General features: G+C 39.6%; 2 protein-coding genes across 2 annotated transcripts in view; both read left to right on the top strand.

Annotated features, from left to right (window-relative positions):
• The window catches only part of USP18 (ubiquitin specific peptidase 18), a 39022-nt gene extending 26426 nt beyond the window's left edge, over positions 1–12596 (top strand). Inside the window, exons 4-10 of the mRNA XM_049783657.1 lie at positions 1457–1536; positions 1800–1946; positions 2869–2964; positions 4000–4167; positions 10224–10355; positions 11215–11264; positions 12523–12596. Coding sequence (XP_049639614.1) covers positions 1457–1536; positions 1800–1946; positions 2869–2964; positions 4000–4167; positions 10224–10355; positions 11215–11264; positions 12523–12568 — 719 coding nt within the window. The 3' untranslated portion in view covers positions 12569–12596. The remainder of the gene's footprint in view (positions 1–1456; positions 1537–1799; positions 1947–2868; positions 2965–3999; positions 4168–10223; positions 10356–11214; positions 11265–12522) is intronic.
• The window catches only part of BCL2L13 (BCL2 like 13), a 1170396-nt gene that overhangs the window by 554900 nt on the left and 595009 nt on the right, over positions 1–20487 (top strand). The window lies entirely within an intron of this gene.

Raw genomic sequence — 20487 nt, 5'->3', positions numbered from 1 at the left:
TTAGCCTTGCCTCTGATCACTCCCTCAATGCTAATGTCTGAATTCTATGAGCTCTTCCACACAGATGGGTCTAAGTAGTGCTCACAGCTCCGAGTTCCACTGCTAGATCAAATCATGGCACCACTCTCTGACATTCTCCTAGTAACAGCAACACAGCTCCCCAGCCTCACTGTTACTGTTCACGTTTTAGTAGCTGGCATCTCGCTGCCTCACTGCCACTGCCCCTGTAGCCAAATTGGGGGCCCTCCTGCTGCAGCTCACTCTCTTGGTGCTAATGGTGCTAATATCGACGTCCTATGAGTTCGGCCACATAGATGAACCTGATCCAATCCCACAACTCCCAGCCCTGCTGCATAACCAAATCAGGATGCCACTCACTGCTAGACTCCTGTCTTTGGAAACACCGCTGCATAGCCACTACCAGCACTGTCTCTTTGCTAAAGGCTGTCCTGTCACCATGTTTTTCTCCAGGAATCTCCCTAGGAGCTTGCTTCTTCTCTAGGAGTATGGTGCCCAGTTGCTGCGCTTCAGGTTTTTGGGAATTTCATGCTCTGGGTCACGCAGGGACAAGCTGCACTCAGGCTCCTCTCACTGTTGCTGCTATTGCCTCTACTGCTGCTGCATTCTGTCACTGTATTCAAAGGGGATGACACAATCCCTAAAGTATATTTGTACCTGTATTTTAGTTATAACACAACATTTTTATTCTTACATATACTTACTAAACATATGTAGAATCATTTGTGTAATTTTTTCCCCCTAACCAGCTTCATCTAACATTGAAATGGTCCCTCCCTTCTAGACAACTTTAGGTACAACCTGGTTCATGTATAGAGAAACTAAAACTTAGTTCAGGGTAGTGAAGTGAAGAAAATATTTATAGGCATAAAGGAATAAATCACTGGGGCTGGAGAGATAGCATGGAAGTAGGGCATTTGCCTTGCATGCAGAAGGACGGTGGTTCGAATCCTGGCATCTCATATGGTCCCCTGAGCCTGCCAGGAGCGATTTCTGAGCGTAGAGCCAGGAAGTAACCCTTGAACACTGCCCAGTGTGACCCCCAAGCAAAAAACAAACAAACAAAAAGAAATAAATCACTGTAGAGGTCCAATTAGAGTATTGAATTTGCATAGTAAAGGAAAGACACAGTTTTGACCATAGTGGATAGTCAACTAATCAAGGAAGATTAGTAAACCAATAATTATGATTAGCAAATGAGACAACAGTAAGTTGAATTATATAGGGTTTTACATTTTTAAGAGAAATATTTAGTACAAAGATTCCTTTTAACTTATTGGTCACTTAATTTGTAATGGAAACATCCTAGAAAGGTGGGGAAACTATAAAAGGACAAGTGGGGGCTTATAGGCTGCCTTGTAGTTATGTAGCTGGGGCAAAGAACATAAAAGTTATTCCTGATGACCTCATTTATTTGGCTACTTTTCTCTCTGACCAGTGTTTGTCCAACATGATGCTGCTCAACTTTATCTCACAATTTGGAACTTAATTAAAGACCAAATCATGGATGTAGACTTGGTAAGGTTCAATAACTAAAGAATTTGGAAGTTTAAGATACTTTAAGTGGACTTAACTAGCCTATTATGAATATAATGTGTGGAGATGATTTAAAAATCCACATAAATTTTTTTGCAATTCCATAATACTACTATTATTACTATTTTTTAAAACCTTCTTGAGTGAAACAGAGTATTACAGGCTTTCATTCCTGGAGCCTTAACAGACTTGATTTATTTAAAGCTTTTGACCCATACTTTTTGTTCTCCTTTACTCTTTTGCAGGTAGAAAGGTTACAGGTCCTATATACAATCCGAATGAAGGAGTCTCTGGTTTGCCTTGAGTGTGCCATGGAGAATAGCAGAGACAGTAGTATGTTGACTCTCCCTCTTTCTCTTTTAGACATGGATTCAAAACCCCTGAAAACACTGGTAATTTCTCTTGTTGAATTTGCTGCTTCCACACCTTTCTAGGTCTTATGCTTTTTATTTTTTTAATTCACTATGAAATTGAGAGTATGTGTGAGACAACAAGAGAAACACAGAATGAGGAGAGAGAAAATGAGCTTAAAGTGTGAGAAAGATAGAAACATACACAGATACACAGAGAGAGAGAGGAGAGAGAGAGAATGAGTTTAAAGGGATGGGCATTGGTATCCTTGGGAAAGGGGACGTGGGTGGTGGATGTAATGTTGGACGTAAGTACATAGAAAGCCATCATTAACAATAAAACAACCAGGGGCTGGGAAGGTGGCGCTAGAGGTAAGGTGTCTGCCTTTCAAGCGCTAGTGTAGGACGGACCGTGGTTCGATCCCCGGTGTCCCATAAGGTCCCCCCAAGCCAGGGGCAATTTCTGAGCGCATAGCCAGGAGTAACCCCTGAGCGTCAAACTGGTGTGGCCCAAAAACAAACAAACAAACAAACAAACAACAAAACAACCAAATTATGAGTTACAGAACCTAATTATTAATAAAAAGTATTTCTGTTTGCTTTGCATAACTAACTTCTCTTGATTTGGTGAAAATAAACATTTCTAATTCAACTTCTTTACACTCTTTAACAATTGTCCCTTCTGTTTGTTGTTTTAAAAAAAAATCAACAAGTTCTTTCTGAGAGCTCACTCTGTGCCTTGTACTACTAGGCCACATGTAATTTGAGAATTTGTACTCTCAATGTTTTTTCAATCATTTTATCTGTAACCTTGTTTCCTTCTAATGGCATCCCTAGTTTCATGCCATAATCCCCCATTTACGCAATTTTACTTAGGAATATCCTAGGGGTCCACAGTGTGTCATATGGCCCTCAGTACATGGGAAATATAAATATGTGTTTTCCTTTTTCTTTCCTGGGACAGGAAGAGGCCCTTCACTATTTCTTCCATCCCAGGGAGTTATCAAGTCAAAATAAGTGCTTCTGTAATGCTTGTGGGAAGAAAACCTTTGGGAAACAGGTACTACTTTCAGACTTTTCAGTCTTTGATTACCTTAGTGTTTTTTTTTGTTTGTTTTTTTTTTTTTGTTTTTTTTTTTTTTTTTTGGTTTTGGGTCACACCCGGCAGTGCTCAGGGGTTATTCCTGGCTCCAGGCTCAGAAATTGCTCCTGGCAGGCACGGGGGACCATATGGGACGCCGGGATTCGAACCGATGACCTCCTGCATGAAAGGCAAACGCTTTACCTCCATGCTATCTCTCCGGCCCCATGTGTTTTTTTTTTTTTTTTCCTGAATCTTCACAAAGTCTCTTAATGGGGGCCCAGAGAGATAGCACAGCAGCGTTTGTCTTGCAAGCAGCCGACCCAGGACCTAAGGTGGTTGGTTCGAACCCCGGTGTCCCATATGGTCCCCCATGCCTGCCAGGAGCTATTTCTGAGCAGATAGCCAGGAGTAATCCCTGAGCACCGCTGGATGTGGTCCAAAAACACAAAGTCTTTTATTGGTTGAAGGATTCTGAGGCTTCAGATTTTCCAGAGCTAGAGATGTGCTCTTGGTAGTATTTTTTGGTTTTGCTTTTTGGGTCATAATTGGTTGCACTCATTGCTGGTTCTCAAAGCTGTGGGCTGGGGCTCTTACATGTAAATCATGTGTCCATTAAGACACATAGAAATGTGTCATCTTGAAGCCTTTTTGGTGGTTGTGGGACATACCCAGAAATGTTTGGGGTTTTTCCTGGCACCAGCTCAAGGGGTGGCAATAGTACCAGGAATGCCTATATGCGAAGCATATAGAAGCTATTTCTATGCCCCCACCTTTCTACCTTTTAAGGAAAAGAATAAAATGTCTAAGAACTGGGGAGAGACTTTCCTTAGGGTTAGACTAACTTCCTGTTTTATATTACTTTTGTCTTCTAAAATAGTTCAGCAATGGGGGCACTTTGACTTATATTACTTACTTTTGGGAAAGAACATAACATTAGTTATAATATTTGTCTGTATATATCCATTTCAAATGCCACAGACTTTATTTCCAGAGTGATTTTTATTTTTTTAGGTCTTCAAGTTGACCCATTTGCCCCAAACTTTGACAATTCATCTTATGCGGTTCTCCATCAAGAATATGAAGACAGAAAAAAATTGTCAATCACTGAATTTCCCACAGAGCTTGGATTTAAATCAGGTCCTCCTGGTTGAACCGGGCCTCTGCAATGCTGAGGAACATGTAAGATATTTTCTCCTAACTCATTAGGCCTATTAAATTTCATATTCTTTTATCCCCACCCCTTATCTTACCCTTAAATATCTTAAAGTCTCACATTTATCACAAATAGCATTTGAGGATGTCTGTCTGCATTATTTTCTCATCTTAGAAATCATATCCTCCACTACCCATACTCATAGTACACAAAATTGTAATACTTATCAATAACTTGATGTGATGTATGTATAAAAAAACACATATTTTCAGGGAAAACTATTTTTTAAAGTAGTATATTAATGATGGAAACTGTGATATATAAAAAAACGGAGGCACAATAGCCCTCAGAATCTTTCCTACTATGATATAATTATTTTCTCAACTGTAGCATATGTATTTAATTAGTTTTATTTTATTCCTTGATTTTTCCTTATTTCTACAATTTACTTGATACAGTTTTCTTATATTTTTTTCTGTTTGAAATCTTCGTTGTGGAAAGAATTGAGCTTACAGTTCAGTGAATCTCCAAGACTATTTCAACAGTTATCAAAGTTCTGGCTAGTCCTGAATTATCTATATTTTTGTCTACTTTCCCTGGACCTTTAAATAGATTATTTTGAAGCAAATCTCAGACACAACAACACAATATAAGAGTTAGCATCAAATAGATAATCAGTTGTCCCAACAAAAAAATTGAGTTTATTTGGAAACAAGCGTTTCTTCAAATCTCACACAAACAACTCTTTTCCAACTTCTGAAGGATCTCACTGAGAATTAATTTAGACTGACTGTCTACAGAACTGACATTACACAGGGGAACAGTAATTTATGTCAAATGTGAATATCCTTCTTATAGTGAAAATTATCTTTCTTGATATACTACTTTTTTGTTTTTGTTTTGGGGCCACACTCAGCACTCAGGGATTATTACCTGGCTCTGAGTTCAGAAATTATTCCTGGCAGGCTCTGGGGACCATATGGGATGCCAAAGTTTAAATCCGGCTTGGCCACATGCATGCAAAGCCCCACCCACTGTGCTATCGATCTGGCCCCTGTGCTACTACTCTTTTTTCTTTTTTTGGTTTTTGGGCCACACCTGGCGGTGCTCAGGGGTTACTCCTGGCTGTCTGCTCAGAAACAGCTCCTGGCAGGCACAGGGACCATATGGGACACCGGGATTCGAACCAACCACTGTTGGTCCTGGATCGGCTGCTTGTAAGGCAAAGGCTGCTGTGCTATCTCTCTGGGCCCCTACTACTCTTTTTTCACAGATGTATTTCTTGTCTTGACTTTCTAAGCTATGAGTGAGTAGAAAGGCCTGGTTCCTTTGTAGTATTCTATGCTCCTTTGTTTTTGGTCCTACTAGCCTTTAATTTTCTTTCTTTCTTTTTTGTTTTGTTTTGTTTTGTTTTTTGGGCCACACCCGGTAATGCTCAGGGGTTACTCCTGGCTAAGAACTCAGAAATTGCCCCTGGCATGGGGGGACCATATGGGACGCCGGGGGATTGAGCTGCGGTCCTTCCTTGGCTAGCACTTGCAAGGCAGACACCTTACCTCTAGCGCCACCTCGCCGGCCCCATAATTTTATTTTCTATCTGTTTAGGCTTCTTTCTCCAATGCTAGAGTCTTATATTTTTTGTTGGTATTTAGTTTTGATTCTATTCTTTTTTCTCCATAGTGTTTTTTCCTGGGGGGATGGGACAATACTGGGTGATTCTCAGGGGCTATTCCTGAATCTGTACTCAGCAGTAACTCCTGGCAGTGTGACTCCTGACAGTGCTCAAGAATCAAATTTGGGTCAGCCAATGTGTAACCATGTTTAAAGCAACCACCAATCTACTGTCATATCACTTTGGCCACTCTCCACAGTTTTTAAAAATCTTATTAATTCTCCTTTATCTCTGAAATTCTCACATTTTCAAAAATCATCTCAAAAAACCCTTTAAATATGTCTCTTCTAGGTCTCTTTTGAGTGACAAACCAATATATTCACTTCCATTATTATCATATGATTTCCAAATTAATCACCATTTTCTAAATTTCTTTTTTGATTTTTGGGTCACACCTGGTGGTGCTCAGGAGTTGCTTCTGGTTCTGCACTCAGAAGTCACTGCTCACAGGCTTTGGGGACCATATTTGATGCCAGGTTCAAACTGGGGTTCATTCTGTGTTGACTGTGTGCAAGGCCTTTCAGCTGAGCTATTGCTTCGGCTTCATAAATTTTATGCTTTATATTTAACTTTATAGTGCCAACATTTTTCTTATTTCCAAACTAAAAATATAGGTTTCATTCTTATAATTTGCTTCTTCCCTCCACCACATTCACAAAGTACCTTTAATTATTTCTTCCTAACATTTTTTTGTGTATAAATCTAACCTAATTTTCTTAGTCTTATATTGGATAGGGTTACAAGCTTGGACTTGATAGCAGGAAGTTCTTTGCTTTCTATTTATAAGCGCTAGTTCCTTGCAAGAAATGTTACCTCCTGAGTACACCAAATTCCACCTCTGCAAAATAGAATTTATTCTGCACCCAGCTTAAAGATCACTATGAATTTGAAATAAAATGATACATATAAAGAAAGCAAAATGCCATAATTTAATTTTATGTCAGTTTAATTACTCTAGTGACTCCTCATAATAATTATTATCATCACTATTTTTAATTTTTTTATTTAAACCATTGTAATTTACAAAGTTATTAATAGTTGAATTTCAAACATACAATGTTTAGGACCAATCACCACCAGTGTCAATCTCCTTCCACCATTGTTCCCAGAGTCTATCCTATTCTACCACCTCCAGCCTGCCAGTATAATAGGTCTGTTTTTAATTTTGGTTGTTGAAGTTTAGGTCTCTTAATTTCATTGTTGTTGACTTTCGCTTGGATATTTAGTTCTGTACTTTCTTAACACCACCAATGCAGCTGTGACTCCTTGGCCCCTGTCCCTCATTCTTTCATATTTGTGTTTCTCCTCCTCCACTCAATTTCTTTCCTTCTCTTCACTAAACTCTGGGGTCTAGAATGCTCTTGATGATCCCATTTAAACCATTGCATTTCTTCTTGCAGTTATTCTAAATAACACATAAGAGTAATATCATCCTGAATTTATCCTTCTTCTGGCTAACTTCATTTAATATATTATCTTCCAGTTCCATTCATATTGCAGCAAATTTCATTATTTCTTACAGCTATGTAGTTTTCCGTTGTATTTATGTACCACATCTTTATAATCCTCTCATCTGTTGGACATCTAGGTTGATTCCAAAGCTTGGCTATTGGGACTGGAGCTGTAGCACATTGGTAGGGCATTTGCCTTGCACGTGGCCAACCCAGGACGGATCCTGGCTTGATTCCAGGCATCCCATATGGTCCCCCAAGCTTGCCAGAAGCGATTCCTGAGTGCAGAAGCAGGAGTAATCCCTGAGCACTGCCAATGTGACCCAAAAACAAACACACAAACAAACAAACAAAATTATTCCATATGGGATGCTGGGGATCAAACACAGGGTCAGTCCTGTGCAAGGCAAAAATTACTCTACTCACTGTCCTATTGCTCCACCCCCATAACCTCTTCTTTACTTATATTTTTCTTTTTTTCTGAAGTCAGATAATTTTTATAGAAACTTATTTAGGAAGGTGTGAAGAAAAGAATGGGAGTATATGTTCAAGTATGTGTTTGACATGAGATTCTCCAGAACAGAAAGCAATCAAGCAAAGATACATAGAAATAAACGAGTGATATGTTCATGGGAGAACACAGGCTTAAAGAATAAACCTTATATTTTCTTTATATACTTTATTATGGGCACATATTCAAGTATACAATATCCCATAGCTTACCTACCAGTTTCTTTTATCCTTTTTTTTTTTTTTGCAGAAGAGTTCATTGATTTTTTTAATATTTAAATGACAGACATTTATTAGAATATATAACGGCAAATCTTACACAGTGATCTTTTATCCTTCAAGATAAATGCAAGATGTTTTCTCTTGGAAGCTTTCACTAATTTAATTTCCTCAGCTGATTGTTCATAATTACCTTTTCAGTAATTAGCTATGAAATTTTCTTTTGTTTACTACAATTTACAAAGTCATTCTTTTTTTTTTTTTTTTTTTTGGTTTTTGGGCCACACCCGGCGGTACTCAGGGGTTACTCCTGGCAGGCACGGGGGACCATATGGGACACTGGGATTCGAACCAACCAGGTCCTGGATCGGCTGCTTGCAAGCAAGGCAAACACCACTGTGCTATCTCTCCGGGCCCTACAAAGTCATGCTTGATTGAGTATCAGCCATACAATGTTTCAACACAAATCCATTTATCAGTGTCCACTTTTCAATGTCCCCAATTTTTTCCCAACTTCTCCTCTCCCCCCCACCCCCAGGCTGCCTCTAAGGTAGGCACTTTTCTAGACACTGGGTTTAAAACACCAAACCCTGCCACTCCAGCACTCTTTTCTCTTGTTTCTTTTTCTTTTTTTTGGGGGGGGGGGGTTCGGGCCACACCTGTTTGACGCTCAGGGATTACTCCCAGCTAAGTGCTCAGAAATTGCCCCTGGCTTGGGGGGTCCATATGGGACGCTGGGGGATCTAACCGCGGTCCTTCCTTGGCTAGCACTTGCAAGGCAGACACCTTACCTCTAGTGCCACCTTGCTGGCCCCTTTTTGTTTGTTTTTGATATTATTTTTCTTCTCTTTTTTCTTCCACTTTTTTCTTTCTTTTTCACTCTTGTGATTATTATTTGGTGATTTTTTTTTTTTTTGCTGGTGCATTTTTTTTCTTTTTTTTTTTTGTAGTCGCTACCAATTTTTTTTTTTTTTGGTGGTTTTTGGGTCACACCCGGCAGTTATTCCTGGCTCCATGCTCAGAAATTGCTTTTCACAGGCACGGGGGACCATATGGGACGCTGGGATTCGAACCGATGACCCCCTGCATGAAAGGCAAATGCCTTACCTTCATGCTATCTCTCCGGCCCCAGTCGCTACCAATTTTTTTCTTCTCTTTTTTTTATCCTTTTTATCTCCAACAGAATCAGATAACTTGAATCATTCAGCCTCATAAATTGAGGGGGGAAAAGGATGATACCAGGACCAGTCATATGAACATGTAGTGAAAATAAAAAATGATCAGACTTGAACACCAAACCCAAAGTCAATAACAACAGAATAGATACCCAATCTACAACAAGCTGTAAAGTGAAGACGAGTTACACTAGTATTCTGGCGGGGGGGGTGGTGGTGGGGGTGGTGGTGGTGGTAAAGGAGGGAGATATGGGCCCGGAGAGATAGCACAGCGGCGTTTGCCTTGCAAGCAGCCGATCCAGGACCAAAGGTGGTTGGTTCGAATCCCAGTGTCCCATATGGTCCCCCGTGCTGCCAGGAGCTATTTCTGAGCAGATAGCCAGGAATAACCCCTGAGCACTGCCAGGTGTGGCCCAAAAACAAAACAAAACAAAACAAAACAAAACAAAACAAAAAAAAAAAGGAGGGAGATATGGGATACATGCTGGAAACAGGGGTGGAGGGAGGACAACACTGGTGGTGGGAATGCCCCTCATTCATTGTCATTATGTACTGTAAATAATTCCTTGAAAGATTTGTAATGCACTTTGGTCACAATAAAAATTTATTTAAAAAAATAAAATATTTTATAAAAATAATAGAAAGAAAAAAATAAAAAGGAAAAAAATGCTATTATTGATGTGGTTTCATGCCTAACACTTTACAACTATCCAGCATACTCCTCTCAACCGCTGTCATAGTGTTCCCCTCTCCATATTTCCCCTACTTCTCTACCCCAAACTTAAAACCAATGATTATGTTTTTGTTTCTCTTGTCTTTAGACATTTGTTATTCTCCTACTATATTCCATTATATCCTGCATATGAAAGATTTCTATGTCTGTCCCTTTCCAGAGCTAGGGCTTATTTTTCAGTTTCCTGGAAATACCAATGTGACTAAGAGTGGACAGTATGTGATAAAGATCAAACAATTTTTGACGAAAAGTTCCCTTATTTTAGATTAGGATTACAAAATGAGATATGATGATGAATTATATTGTACCTGTGCCCTTCCAGGTTGGAGGACAATATGAACTGTTTGCTGTAATTGCCCATATGGGAATGGCTAATTTTGGTCATTACTGTGCCTATATCCGAAATCCTGAGGATGGAAACTGGTTCTGTTTCAATGATTCCAATGTTTGTTGGGTAAGGAGCAACTTTGTAAAGCATCTAACAACTGTTAATTTCTGAATCCAGAATTGGATAGGTTACCAAAGTCAAGATATATTATGATTTTTGTTCTGAGTGTGAGGTTTTGTGAGGTTTTTTTAAAACATGTTTTCTTTTTCTTTTTTTGGGGGGGGGGCGGTCACACCTGGTGGTGCTCAGGGGTTACTCCTGGCTATCTGCTCAGAAATAGCTCCTGGCAGGCACGGGGGACCATATGGGACACCGGGATTCGAACCAACCACCTTTGGTCCTGGATTGGCTGCTTGCAAGGCAAACGCCGCTGTGCTATCTCTCTGGGCCCTAAACATATTTTCTTTATACATGAATCTGTTTAGTCAACTGTAGGTTTCTGGTATTCTATGTTCAATGATCAGTAACTTTATATTCTGTTGGAAATTTATTAACATAAAGAGAATATGGAAGTTAAAACTCTAGAACTAAGTTTCAACAGAAAGGCAAAGACACTAAAAGAGATAATATATATCTTATTAGAAAATACTGTGAAGAGGGGCCAGTGAGGTGGCGCTAGAGGTAAGGTGTCTGCCTTGCAAGCGCTAGCCAAGGAAGGACTGTGGTTTGATCCCCCAGCGTCCCATATGGTCCCCCATATGGCCCCCCCAAGCCAGGGGCAATTTCTGAGCTCTTAGCCAGGAGTAACCCCTGAGCATCAAGTGGGTATGGCCCAAAAAAACAAAACAAAACAAAACAAAAAGAAAATACTGTGAGGAATTACTGTGGATGGTTGTAGCTAAAGAGTGAGGGGAAAACAAATACACCTCTGGATGCTTAGAAAACTTTAGTTAGATGCATCATTTAATTTGGTTTTTACTTCCAGGTTTCCTGGGAAGACATCCGCTGCACTTTTGGAAATCATAGCTACCGCTGGTAAGAGAAGTACAGAAACCTGGTATTCTTATGCAGAGTTTTTGTATGAAATTCTCATGAACTTAACTGTTATTAATATTTGAAAAACTCCACGACGACTGTTAAATCTTATCTTTAAATACCTATTTTATTTCACACCCTTTTATTTTAACAATTTGGATTTCAATATTAATGTGTAAATAGCTTTCCATTTACTGACTTGCATTTAGTAAATATCCATAATATATACTGTATTTGCCAGCATATAAGACGACCCTTCAACCCATGAAAAACTTCATAAAAGTCGGGAGTCATATTATATGCTGGTATACGGCATGCTGAAACTTGTTCCAGCTTCAGGGACGAGTGATCTGCACCCCTCTTACTTTTAAGACTTTTAGGAAGTTTTTCATGGGTTGAAGGGTCGTCTTATATGCCGGCAAATACGGTATTTAAGTCATTAAAGAATATACAGTTGTGTAAGATGCATGAGAAAAAACTTGATGAAGGGAAAGAAGAAAGTCTATATATTTTCTGGATGAGACCTTGAGGAGTGACATTCTATACCAAAATTAGCATTTGAAAGTAGTATTTGAGATTATTTTAGCTGCAGAAGGAATCCTGATCATTAAAAATAAGTGTATTATATAAAATTTTTGTTTGAATTCCCCTTGCAATCTTTAACTTCTTGTTTTTTTGTTGTTGTTATTGTTCTAAATATTTCTCTTGGATGCCACTTTCTGGTTATTTGTAATTCTCCAGTTTTAAGATCACTATTTGGTACATTTTCTTCTTAAATGTCAAATAAATATTTTAGACTATGTAAGCTTTTGGGAAACAACATAGCAGCACAGAGAACACATGAATGAATCAGCTTGACTGTTATGTCTCCCTGTTTGTTAACACCCATTTAAAACCATTCAGTGCTAGAAAGTATATTCAAAATGCTCACTGTTCTTTGAGTCATTTCTTTATTTTGGAGTGCATTCCCTGTAGTGCTGTAGTGATGATAAAACTACTTCCAGTTATTCTACAGTAACAAGGATTGGACCTCCAGTTTTGTGCATGTCAGACAGACTATCTCCCAGTTCCTCAACAACTGATCTAAAATTTAATATAGTAACCCTATCTCTTTTTTCAAATCATATACTCATTTATTTCTGAGGTGAAGATTTAATATAACAATCTGTAAATAGTGAAGTATGTGCAATGATGAATTAAGGTATAATTTAACTATGAGCCATTTCTACTACTATATTGTTGCAATGTTTAATTTTAGGAGAGAAACTGCATACCTTCTGGTTTACATGAAGACTGAAACCTAACGGATGCACCATAAACTTTAAGAGGTCAACAAAGTATAATTTATTTCTATTTCTGGATTTGTTGGCACTTTTATGATATTTTTAGTGAAAAGCAATACCATTAAAAACTATATAATAAGTAAAGCTTGCTTATAAGAAAAGGTGAATATTAAAATATTTATCAGTAATATTTAACCTTGTACAGGTTACTATGGGTCTGAGGGCTTCTGAACAGTTTAAAGCAGTGTCCTAAGTACTCTCAGTTGTGTAAAGCATCAGTCTTTTAGTTGAGAGTAAGGGAATCCAGATAGTCATGAGCAGATAGTGAGAGGCGCTCAAGGTTAACGTTTTAGATAGCTAAAGCATTTTATGAAATTGAAATTATGAAGATGTGTATCTATTACTTATTTACTAATGTTCAGTTTAATAGTGAGTACAGTGTTAGAATACTGTAGTAGGTATGGCATTAGAATTATGTACATGAGAAACTATCATTAAGAGTTTTATAAATCAGGGCTGGAGTGAGAGCACAGCAGTAATGAGTTTGCCTTGCATGTGGCTGACCAGGGACAGAGTGCCAGGGCATACCTAAACTTTTAGGGGACTCAGTCCACCAGATGTAACCTTAGATTTTCCTGGTGGAGAGAGCAAACTTTTTTTTTTTTTTTTTGGTTTTTGGGTCACACCCGGCAGTGCTCAGGGGTTACTCCTGGCTGTCTGCTCAGAAATAGCTCCTGGCAGGCACGGGGCACCATATGGGACACGGTGATTTGAACCAACCACCTTTGGTCCTGGATCGGCTGTTTGCAGGCAAACGCCGCTGTGCTATCTCTCTGGGCCCGAGAGCAAACTTTTAGGGGGGCTTAGCCCACCAGATGTATCCTTAGATTTTCCTGGTGGAGAGAGCTAAATTAACCCCATGGGGTTCCTCAAAAGGCCCACTGTGGATGCCATTTTCCCCTGCGTGGATGGTTGAGAAATTTCCAAAGAGATGCTTGGCATTATATTTTCAGTCAGTATTTGGCTACTCTCCTTAATAAATATCAGGCAAAATTATAGCCTCTATCAAATAATTTGGCTCAGAAATTCCAGCACCAAAGATTATTTGAGAACCCTTTTTCTGGATAATAGCCAGCCCTAAAAGCAAAGACAATACTTTTTCTCTCTTTTTCAAATATGTCCTTACAGCTGCATATTCTGGTAATCAAGGGCGTAACCAGAATGCAGATCCTGGCTATTGACTATTGACTGTCCTTTAGAAATAGGGAAACTCATTTTTGGGGATTTGGCTCCTCCCTTTTCTTTTCTTTTTTTTTTTTTTTGGGGGGGTCACACCCGGCAGTGCTCAGGGGTTATTCCTGGCTCCAGGCTCAGAAATTGCTCCTGGCAGGCACGGGGGACCATATGGGACACCGGGATTCGAACCGATGACCTCCTGCATGAAAGGCAAACGCCTTACCTCCATGCTATCTCTCCGGCCCCATTCTCCCCTTTCTTAATCTCTAAAACAATAGAATCCAGCCTAGGAAAATCAAGTTTCTAGATAATTCCTACTTCCTCTTAATCCTGATTTTGCATGCAAAGAGTTGCCTTGAGTCCTGACCTTCTCTTTTGTAACCTAGAATTTTTACAGTCACAACCATAGTTTAGGTATTGTTACCTTGCTTTGTGATTATAATTATTCTTCACCTATTTTACCACTATAAATTCCTCTGCTCAAAAAATTAAACTTGTCGCACTTCTGCCAGAAGATGTGTTGACCCCACATACTCTCTGTGTGGTTTCATTATTTTATATTTCATATTTCGCTGTTCGTGTATCCATTTTCCTCTCATGAAGAAATTTTCATCCCCACCAGAGATGCTTAGATGCAAGACACCTGCAGCAACAGAACCTAGTTAGATCCCTGACATCCCATATAGTCCCTGGAGCCTGCCAGGAAGCTATTTCTGAGTGTGAAGCCATGAGTGTGTGGCCCAAAACAATAAATAAATAAATAAATGAATAAATGAATGAATGAATGAATGAGTGAATGAATAATTTTTTATCACTCCAGTCCCAATTTTATTTTTAATTTAAGTTTTTTGTTTACAATACTGTTAGAATGGTTTCTCAAGAGCATGTTTCCAACATCACACCCATTATCAGTGTCATCTTCTCTCCCCCCCCCACAAAACCCAACCCCCTTCTAGCCCCCCAACTCAGCTGAATGGATCAATGTTCTCATTCTGTTGCCCTTTGACCTTTGGGTTCATTTTTGTTTTGTTCATACTTAGAATACTCAGGGTGTGTCCGTGGCTCTGTGATGAGGTGTCACTCTTAGAACTCAGAGGGACCATATAGGGTACCAGGGAATAAATTTGGGTCTGCTGCATGCAAGATAAGTTTTTTGAATGTTGTATGTACTACCTCTCCAGTCCAGCCTTTAGACTTTTGTAACTATCTTGCTGTGTATCTTAAAGTTTCACATATAAAAGAGATTCTTCTATATCTGTTCCTTTCCTTCTGACTAACTCCATTTAGCATGATATGTACTAGTTCCATCCATGATCCTGGAAATTTCATGATTTTGAGTTTCTTCTTTCTTAGAGCTGCATAGTATTCCATTTTACATATATGTGTATGTATATATGTGTGTGTGGTATATATGTATATATATATATAACAATTTCTTTTTTATATTTTATTTAAACACTTTGATTACATACAAGATTGTGTTTGGGTTTCAGTCATGTAAGGAACACCACCCATCACCAGGGCAACATTCCCATCACCAATGTCCCGAATCTCCCTCCTCCCACTCAACCTCCGCCTGTACTCTAGACAGGCTTTCTATTTCCCTCGTACATTCTCAAATTAGGATAGTTCACAATGTAGTTATTTATCTAACTAAACTCATCCCTGTTTGTGGTAAGCTTCATGAGGTGAACTGTAACTTTCACTCCTTCTCTCCTTTGTGTCTGAAAATTATTATTGCAAGAATGTCTTTCATTTTTCTTAAAACCCTTAGATGAGTGAGACCATTCTGCATCTTTCTCTCTCTCTGACTTATTTCACTCAGCATAATAGATTCCATGTACATTCATGTATAGAAAAATTTGATGACTTCATCTCTCCTGACAGCTGCATAATATTCCATTGTGTATATGTACCACAGTTTCTTTAGCCATTCATCTGTTGAAGGGTATCTTGATTGTTTCCAGAGTCTTGCTATGGTAAATAGTGCTACAATGAATATAGGTGTAAGGAAGGGAATTTTGTTTTGTATTTTTGTGTTCCTAGGGTATATTCCTAGGAGTGGTATATCTGGATCGTATGGGAGCTTGATATCCAGTTTTTGGAGGAATCTCCATATCGCTTTCCATAAAGGCTGAACTAGATGGCATTCCCACCAGCAGTGGATAAGAGTTCCTTTCGCTCTACATCCCCGCAAACACTGCTTGTTCTCATTCTTTGTGATGTGTGCCATTCTCTGTGGTGTGAAGTGGTACCCCATAGTTGTTTTGATTTGCATCTTCCTGATGATTAGTGATGTGGAGCATTTTTTCATGTGTCTTTTGGCCATTTGCATTTCTTCTTTGTCAAAGTGTCTGTCCATTTCTTCTCCCCATTTTTTGATGGGATTAGATGTTTTTTTTTCTTGTAAAGTTCTGTCAATGCCTTATATATTTCCAAGATTAGCCCCTTATCTGATGGGTATTGGGTGAATAGTTTCTCCCACTCAGTGGGTGGGTGGCTCTTGTATCCTGGGCGCTATTTCCTTTGAGGTGCAGAAGCTTCTCAGCTTAATATATTCCCATCTATTAATCTCTGCTTTCACTTGCTTGGAGAGTGCAATTTCCTCCTTGAGGATGCCTGTAGTCTCAATGTCCTGGAGTGTTTTGCCTATGTGTTGTTCTGTATATCTTATGGTTTCGGGTCTGATATCGATATTTGGAAGTGTTCCTGTTTTTTCGATTTCATGAAAGAATCTTGCCAGGATAGGTAGTAGTTCCTCTTGAAAGGTTTGAAAGAATTCATTAGTGAATCCATCTGGGCCTGGGCTTTTGTTTTTGGGCAGACATTTGATTACCGTTTTAATTAATCAGTAGTGATGGGGTGTTTAGATATGCTACATCCTCTTCATTCAACCGTGGAAGACTGTAAGAATCCAAGAATTTATCCATTTCTTCCAGGTTCTCATTTTTAGTGGCATAGAGTTTCTCAAAGTAGTTTCTGATTACCCTTTGAATCTCTGCCATATTAGTAGTGATCTCTCCTTTTTCATTCCTAATACGAGTTATCAAGTCTCTCTCTCTCTCTCTCTCTCTCTCTCTCTCTCTCTCTCTCTCTCTCTCTCTGTTAGTTTTGCCAGTGGTCTATTAATCTTGTTTATTTTTTCAAAGAACCAACTTCTGCTTTCGTTGATCTTTTGGATTGTTTTTTTGGTTTCCACTTCGTTGATTTCTGCTCTCAGCTTTGTTATTTCCTTCTGTCTCCCTATTTTTGGTTCCTTTTGTTGAGCACTTTCTAATTCTATGAGCTGTGTCATTAAACTATTCAGGTAGGCCCCTTCTTCTTTCCTGATGTGTGCTTGCAAAGCTATAAATTTTCCTCCACAATTTTGCTGTGTCCCATAGGTTATGATAGTTTGTGTCTCTATTGTCATTTGTTTCCAGGAAGGTTTTGATTTCCTCTTTGATTTCATCTCAGACCCACTGGTTATTCAGTATTAGGCTGTTTAACTTCCAGGTATTAAAGTTTTTCTTCTGTGTCCCTTTGTAGTTCATATATAATTTCAGGGCCTTGTGGTCAGCGAAGGTAACCTGCAAATTTCTATCCTCCTGATATTATGGAGGTATGTTTTATGTGCCAGCATGTAATCTATCCTGGAGAATGTCCCATGTACATTAGAGAAGAATGTGTATCCAGGTTTTTTGGGGTGGAGTGCCCTATCTATATCTACTAGGCCTCTTTCTTCCATTTCTCTTCTCAGGTCTAGTATATTCTTGTTGGGTTTCAGTCTGGTTGACCTATCAAGTGTTGACAATGCCGTGTTGAGGTCTCCCACAATTACTGTGTTGTTATTGATATTATTTTTCAGATTTGTCAACAATTGTATTAAATATTTTGCTGGCCCATCATTCAGTGCATATATGTTTAGGAGTGTGATTTCTTCCTCCTCTACATATCCCTTGATTAATACAAAATGTCCATCTTTGTCCCTTACAACTTTCCTGAGTATGAAGTTTGCATCATCTGATATTAGTATGGCCACTCCAGCTTTTTTATGGGTGTTGTTTGCTTGGATGATTTTCCTCCAGCCTTTTATTTTGAGTCTATGTTTGTTCTGACTATTTGGGTGCATTTCTTTTTTTTTTTTTTTTTTTTTTTTTTTTTGGTTTTTGGGCCACACCCGGCGGTGCTCAGGGGTGACTCCTGGCTGTCTGCTCAGAAATAGCTCCTGGCAGGTATGGGGGACCATATGGGACACCAGGATTCGAACCAACCACCTTTGGTCCTGGATCGGCTGCTTGCAAGGCAAACGCCGCTGTGCTATCTCTCCAGGCCCTGGGTGCATTTCTTGTAGGCTGCAGAAGGTTGGATTGAGTTTTTTGATCCATTTAGCTACTCTGTGTCTTAACTAGTGCATTTTAGTTCATTGACATTGAGAGAAAGAATTGTCCTGGGATTTAGTTCCATCTTTCTATCGAAGTTTGGTGTGTCTGTTGGTCAGTCTTGTCTTTCAGTTTTTCTTTTAAGACTGATTTTGAGTCTGTAAAATTTCTGAGCTGTTGTTTGTCTGTGAAACCATGTATTCTTCCTTCAAACCTGAAAGTGAGTTTTGCTGGGTGCAGTATTCTAGGCGAAGCATTTATTTCATTGAGTTTTGTCACTATGTCCCACCACTGCCTTCTGCCTTGAGTGTTTCTGGTGACAGGTCTGCGGTAAAATTAAGTATGTTCCCTTGAATGTAATTTCTCTTTTTGATCTTGCTGCTTTCAGAATTCTGTCTCTATCTGTGGGATTCGTCATTGTGACTAGGATGTGTCTTGGGTGTTTTTCTGGGTTCTCTTTTAGTTGGTATTCTTTGGGCATGCAGGATTTGATCACATGTATTCTTTAGCTCTAGTAGTTTCTCTTTAATGATGTTCTTGACCATTGATTCTTCCTGGAGATTTTCTTCCTGGGTCTCTGGGACTCCAATGATTCTTAAGTTGTTTCTGTTGAGCTTATCATAGACTTCTATTTTCATCTGTTCCCATTCTTTGAGTAGTTTTTCCATTGTTTGATCATTTGCTTTATGGCTTCTTTCCCAATCTCTTCTGCTGTATGGAGTTGTTATTTATCTCATCTTCCAGTGTACTAATTCTATCCTCAGCTGCTATTAACCTGTGGGAAAGCTCATCCATTTTTTCTACAATTCATCTACTGAGTTTTTCAGACCTGTTATTTGACCTAAAATTTTAGTTTAGAGTTTTTCTGATTTCTATCTTCATATTCTCTTGATTCTTTTTGTTTGTTTGTTTGTTTTTTTTTGTTTTTCGGGCCACACCCGGCAGTGCTCAGGGGTTACTCCTGGCTGTCTGCTCAGAAATAGCTCCTGGCAGGCACAGGGGACCATATGGGACACTAGGATTCGAACCAACCACCTTAGGTCCTGGATCGGCTGCTTGCAAGGCAAACACCGATGTGTTATCTCTCCAGGCCCATATTCTCTTGATTCTTATTAGTGTTCTCTTCTGTACTTTTTTTTTTGTTTGTTTTTTCTTTTCTTTTTTTTTTTTTTTTGTTTTTCGGGCCACACCCGTTAGATGCTCAGGGGTTACTCCTGGCTAGGTGCTCAGAAATTGCCCCTGGCTTGGGGGGACCATATGGGACACCGGGGGATCGAACCGTGGTCCTTTCCTTGGCTAGCGCTTGTACGGCAGACACCTTACCTCTAGCGCCACCTCACCGGCCCCTTCTGTACTTTTTTTGAGTTCTGTGAACATCTTCCATATTTCGACTCTAAACTCCTTATCTGAGTGACTAGTTGGTTGGCCATGTTCTGGTCATCAGAGTTGCCATCTTCATTCTCTATGTCTGGCACTGGCCTGAGTTGTTTCCCCATTGCCACACTTATATTGTGGGGTTTTCTACGTGTTGTGGTTGTATTCATAAATGATGTGCCCGGCCGAAGCGGGAGCTCCTCTGGCTCCTCCCGTTCTGGGCGTATCAACTCATCTCCAGGGAAGGCTAGCTGTCCGCAGATGAAGCCACACACAGGATGAAATCAGGCCGAGAATGCAGCACAGCACAGGAGACAGTCAGAGATAGGTGCTGGTATCAGAGTTTCAGCAGAGTTCAGCCATAAAATTAAAAAAAAAATCACAGAATCTTTATTTTCGCGGGGAAAGCAGCTTTATTGGCCTTGGCCTCAGGCTAGCTCACGGCACACCCCCTCTGCCCTCCTCTTTGCTGTCTACATTGAGGCCAGGACTGCAGTGAATCTGGCGCTCCTCAACCTGAGGTGAGACTGCATGGGCAGCGGTGGTGGCAGAGCTGGCTCAGGGGCACGAATTGAGGTTTGGGAAGAGGGCTACGCCTTACTAGCAGTAACAGCTGCTGAGAAAAGACTCAGTGAGCTCTAAGACAAGGTACAGAAAACCTTAAAAAACAGCATAAGATTGACAAAAACCTCAAAATAAATGAAGAGCGGACAAGAAAAATTTGAGATGAATTCAAAGAGAAACAATATAAGAATCATAGGGGTCTCAGGGGGCAAGGAACAAGTTTGGGCCAGAGAGATAGTACAGTGGATAAGGCACTCTTGCCTTGTACAATGCTGATCTTAACAAAATCCTCAGTATTCCATATGGTTCCTGAATACTGCTAGGAGTGATTCCTGAGTGTAGAGCCATGAATAGCCCCTGATCACTGCTAGGTATGTCCTCTCCAAAAAAGAAAAAAAAAGAAAA

The sequence above is a fragment of the Suncus etruscus genome, chromosome 11, assembly GCF_024139225.1.
Source record: "Suncus etruscus isolate mSunEtr1 chromosome 11, mSunEtr1.pri.cur, whole genome shotgun sequence".
Taxonomy (NCBI): Eukaryota; Metazoa; Chordata; class Mammalia; order Eulipotyphla; family Soricidae; genus Suncus; species Suncus etruscus.
Note: the sequence above shows the minus strand (reverse complement) of the source record. Positions and strands in the feature narration are given on the sequence as shown.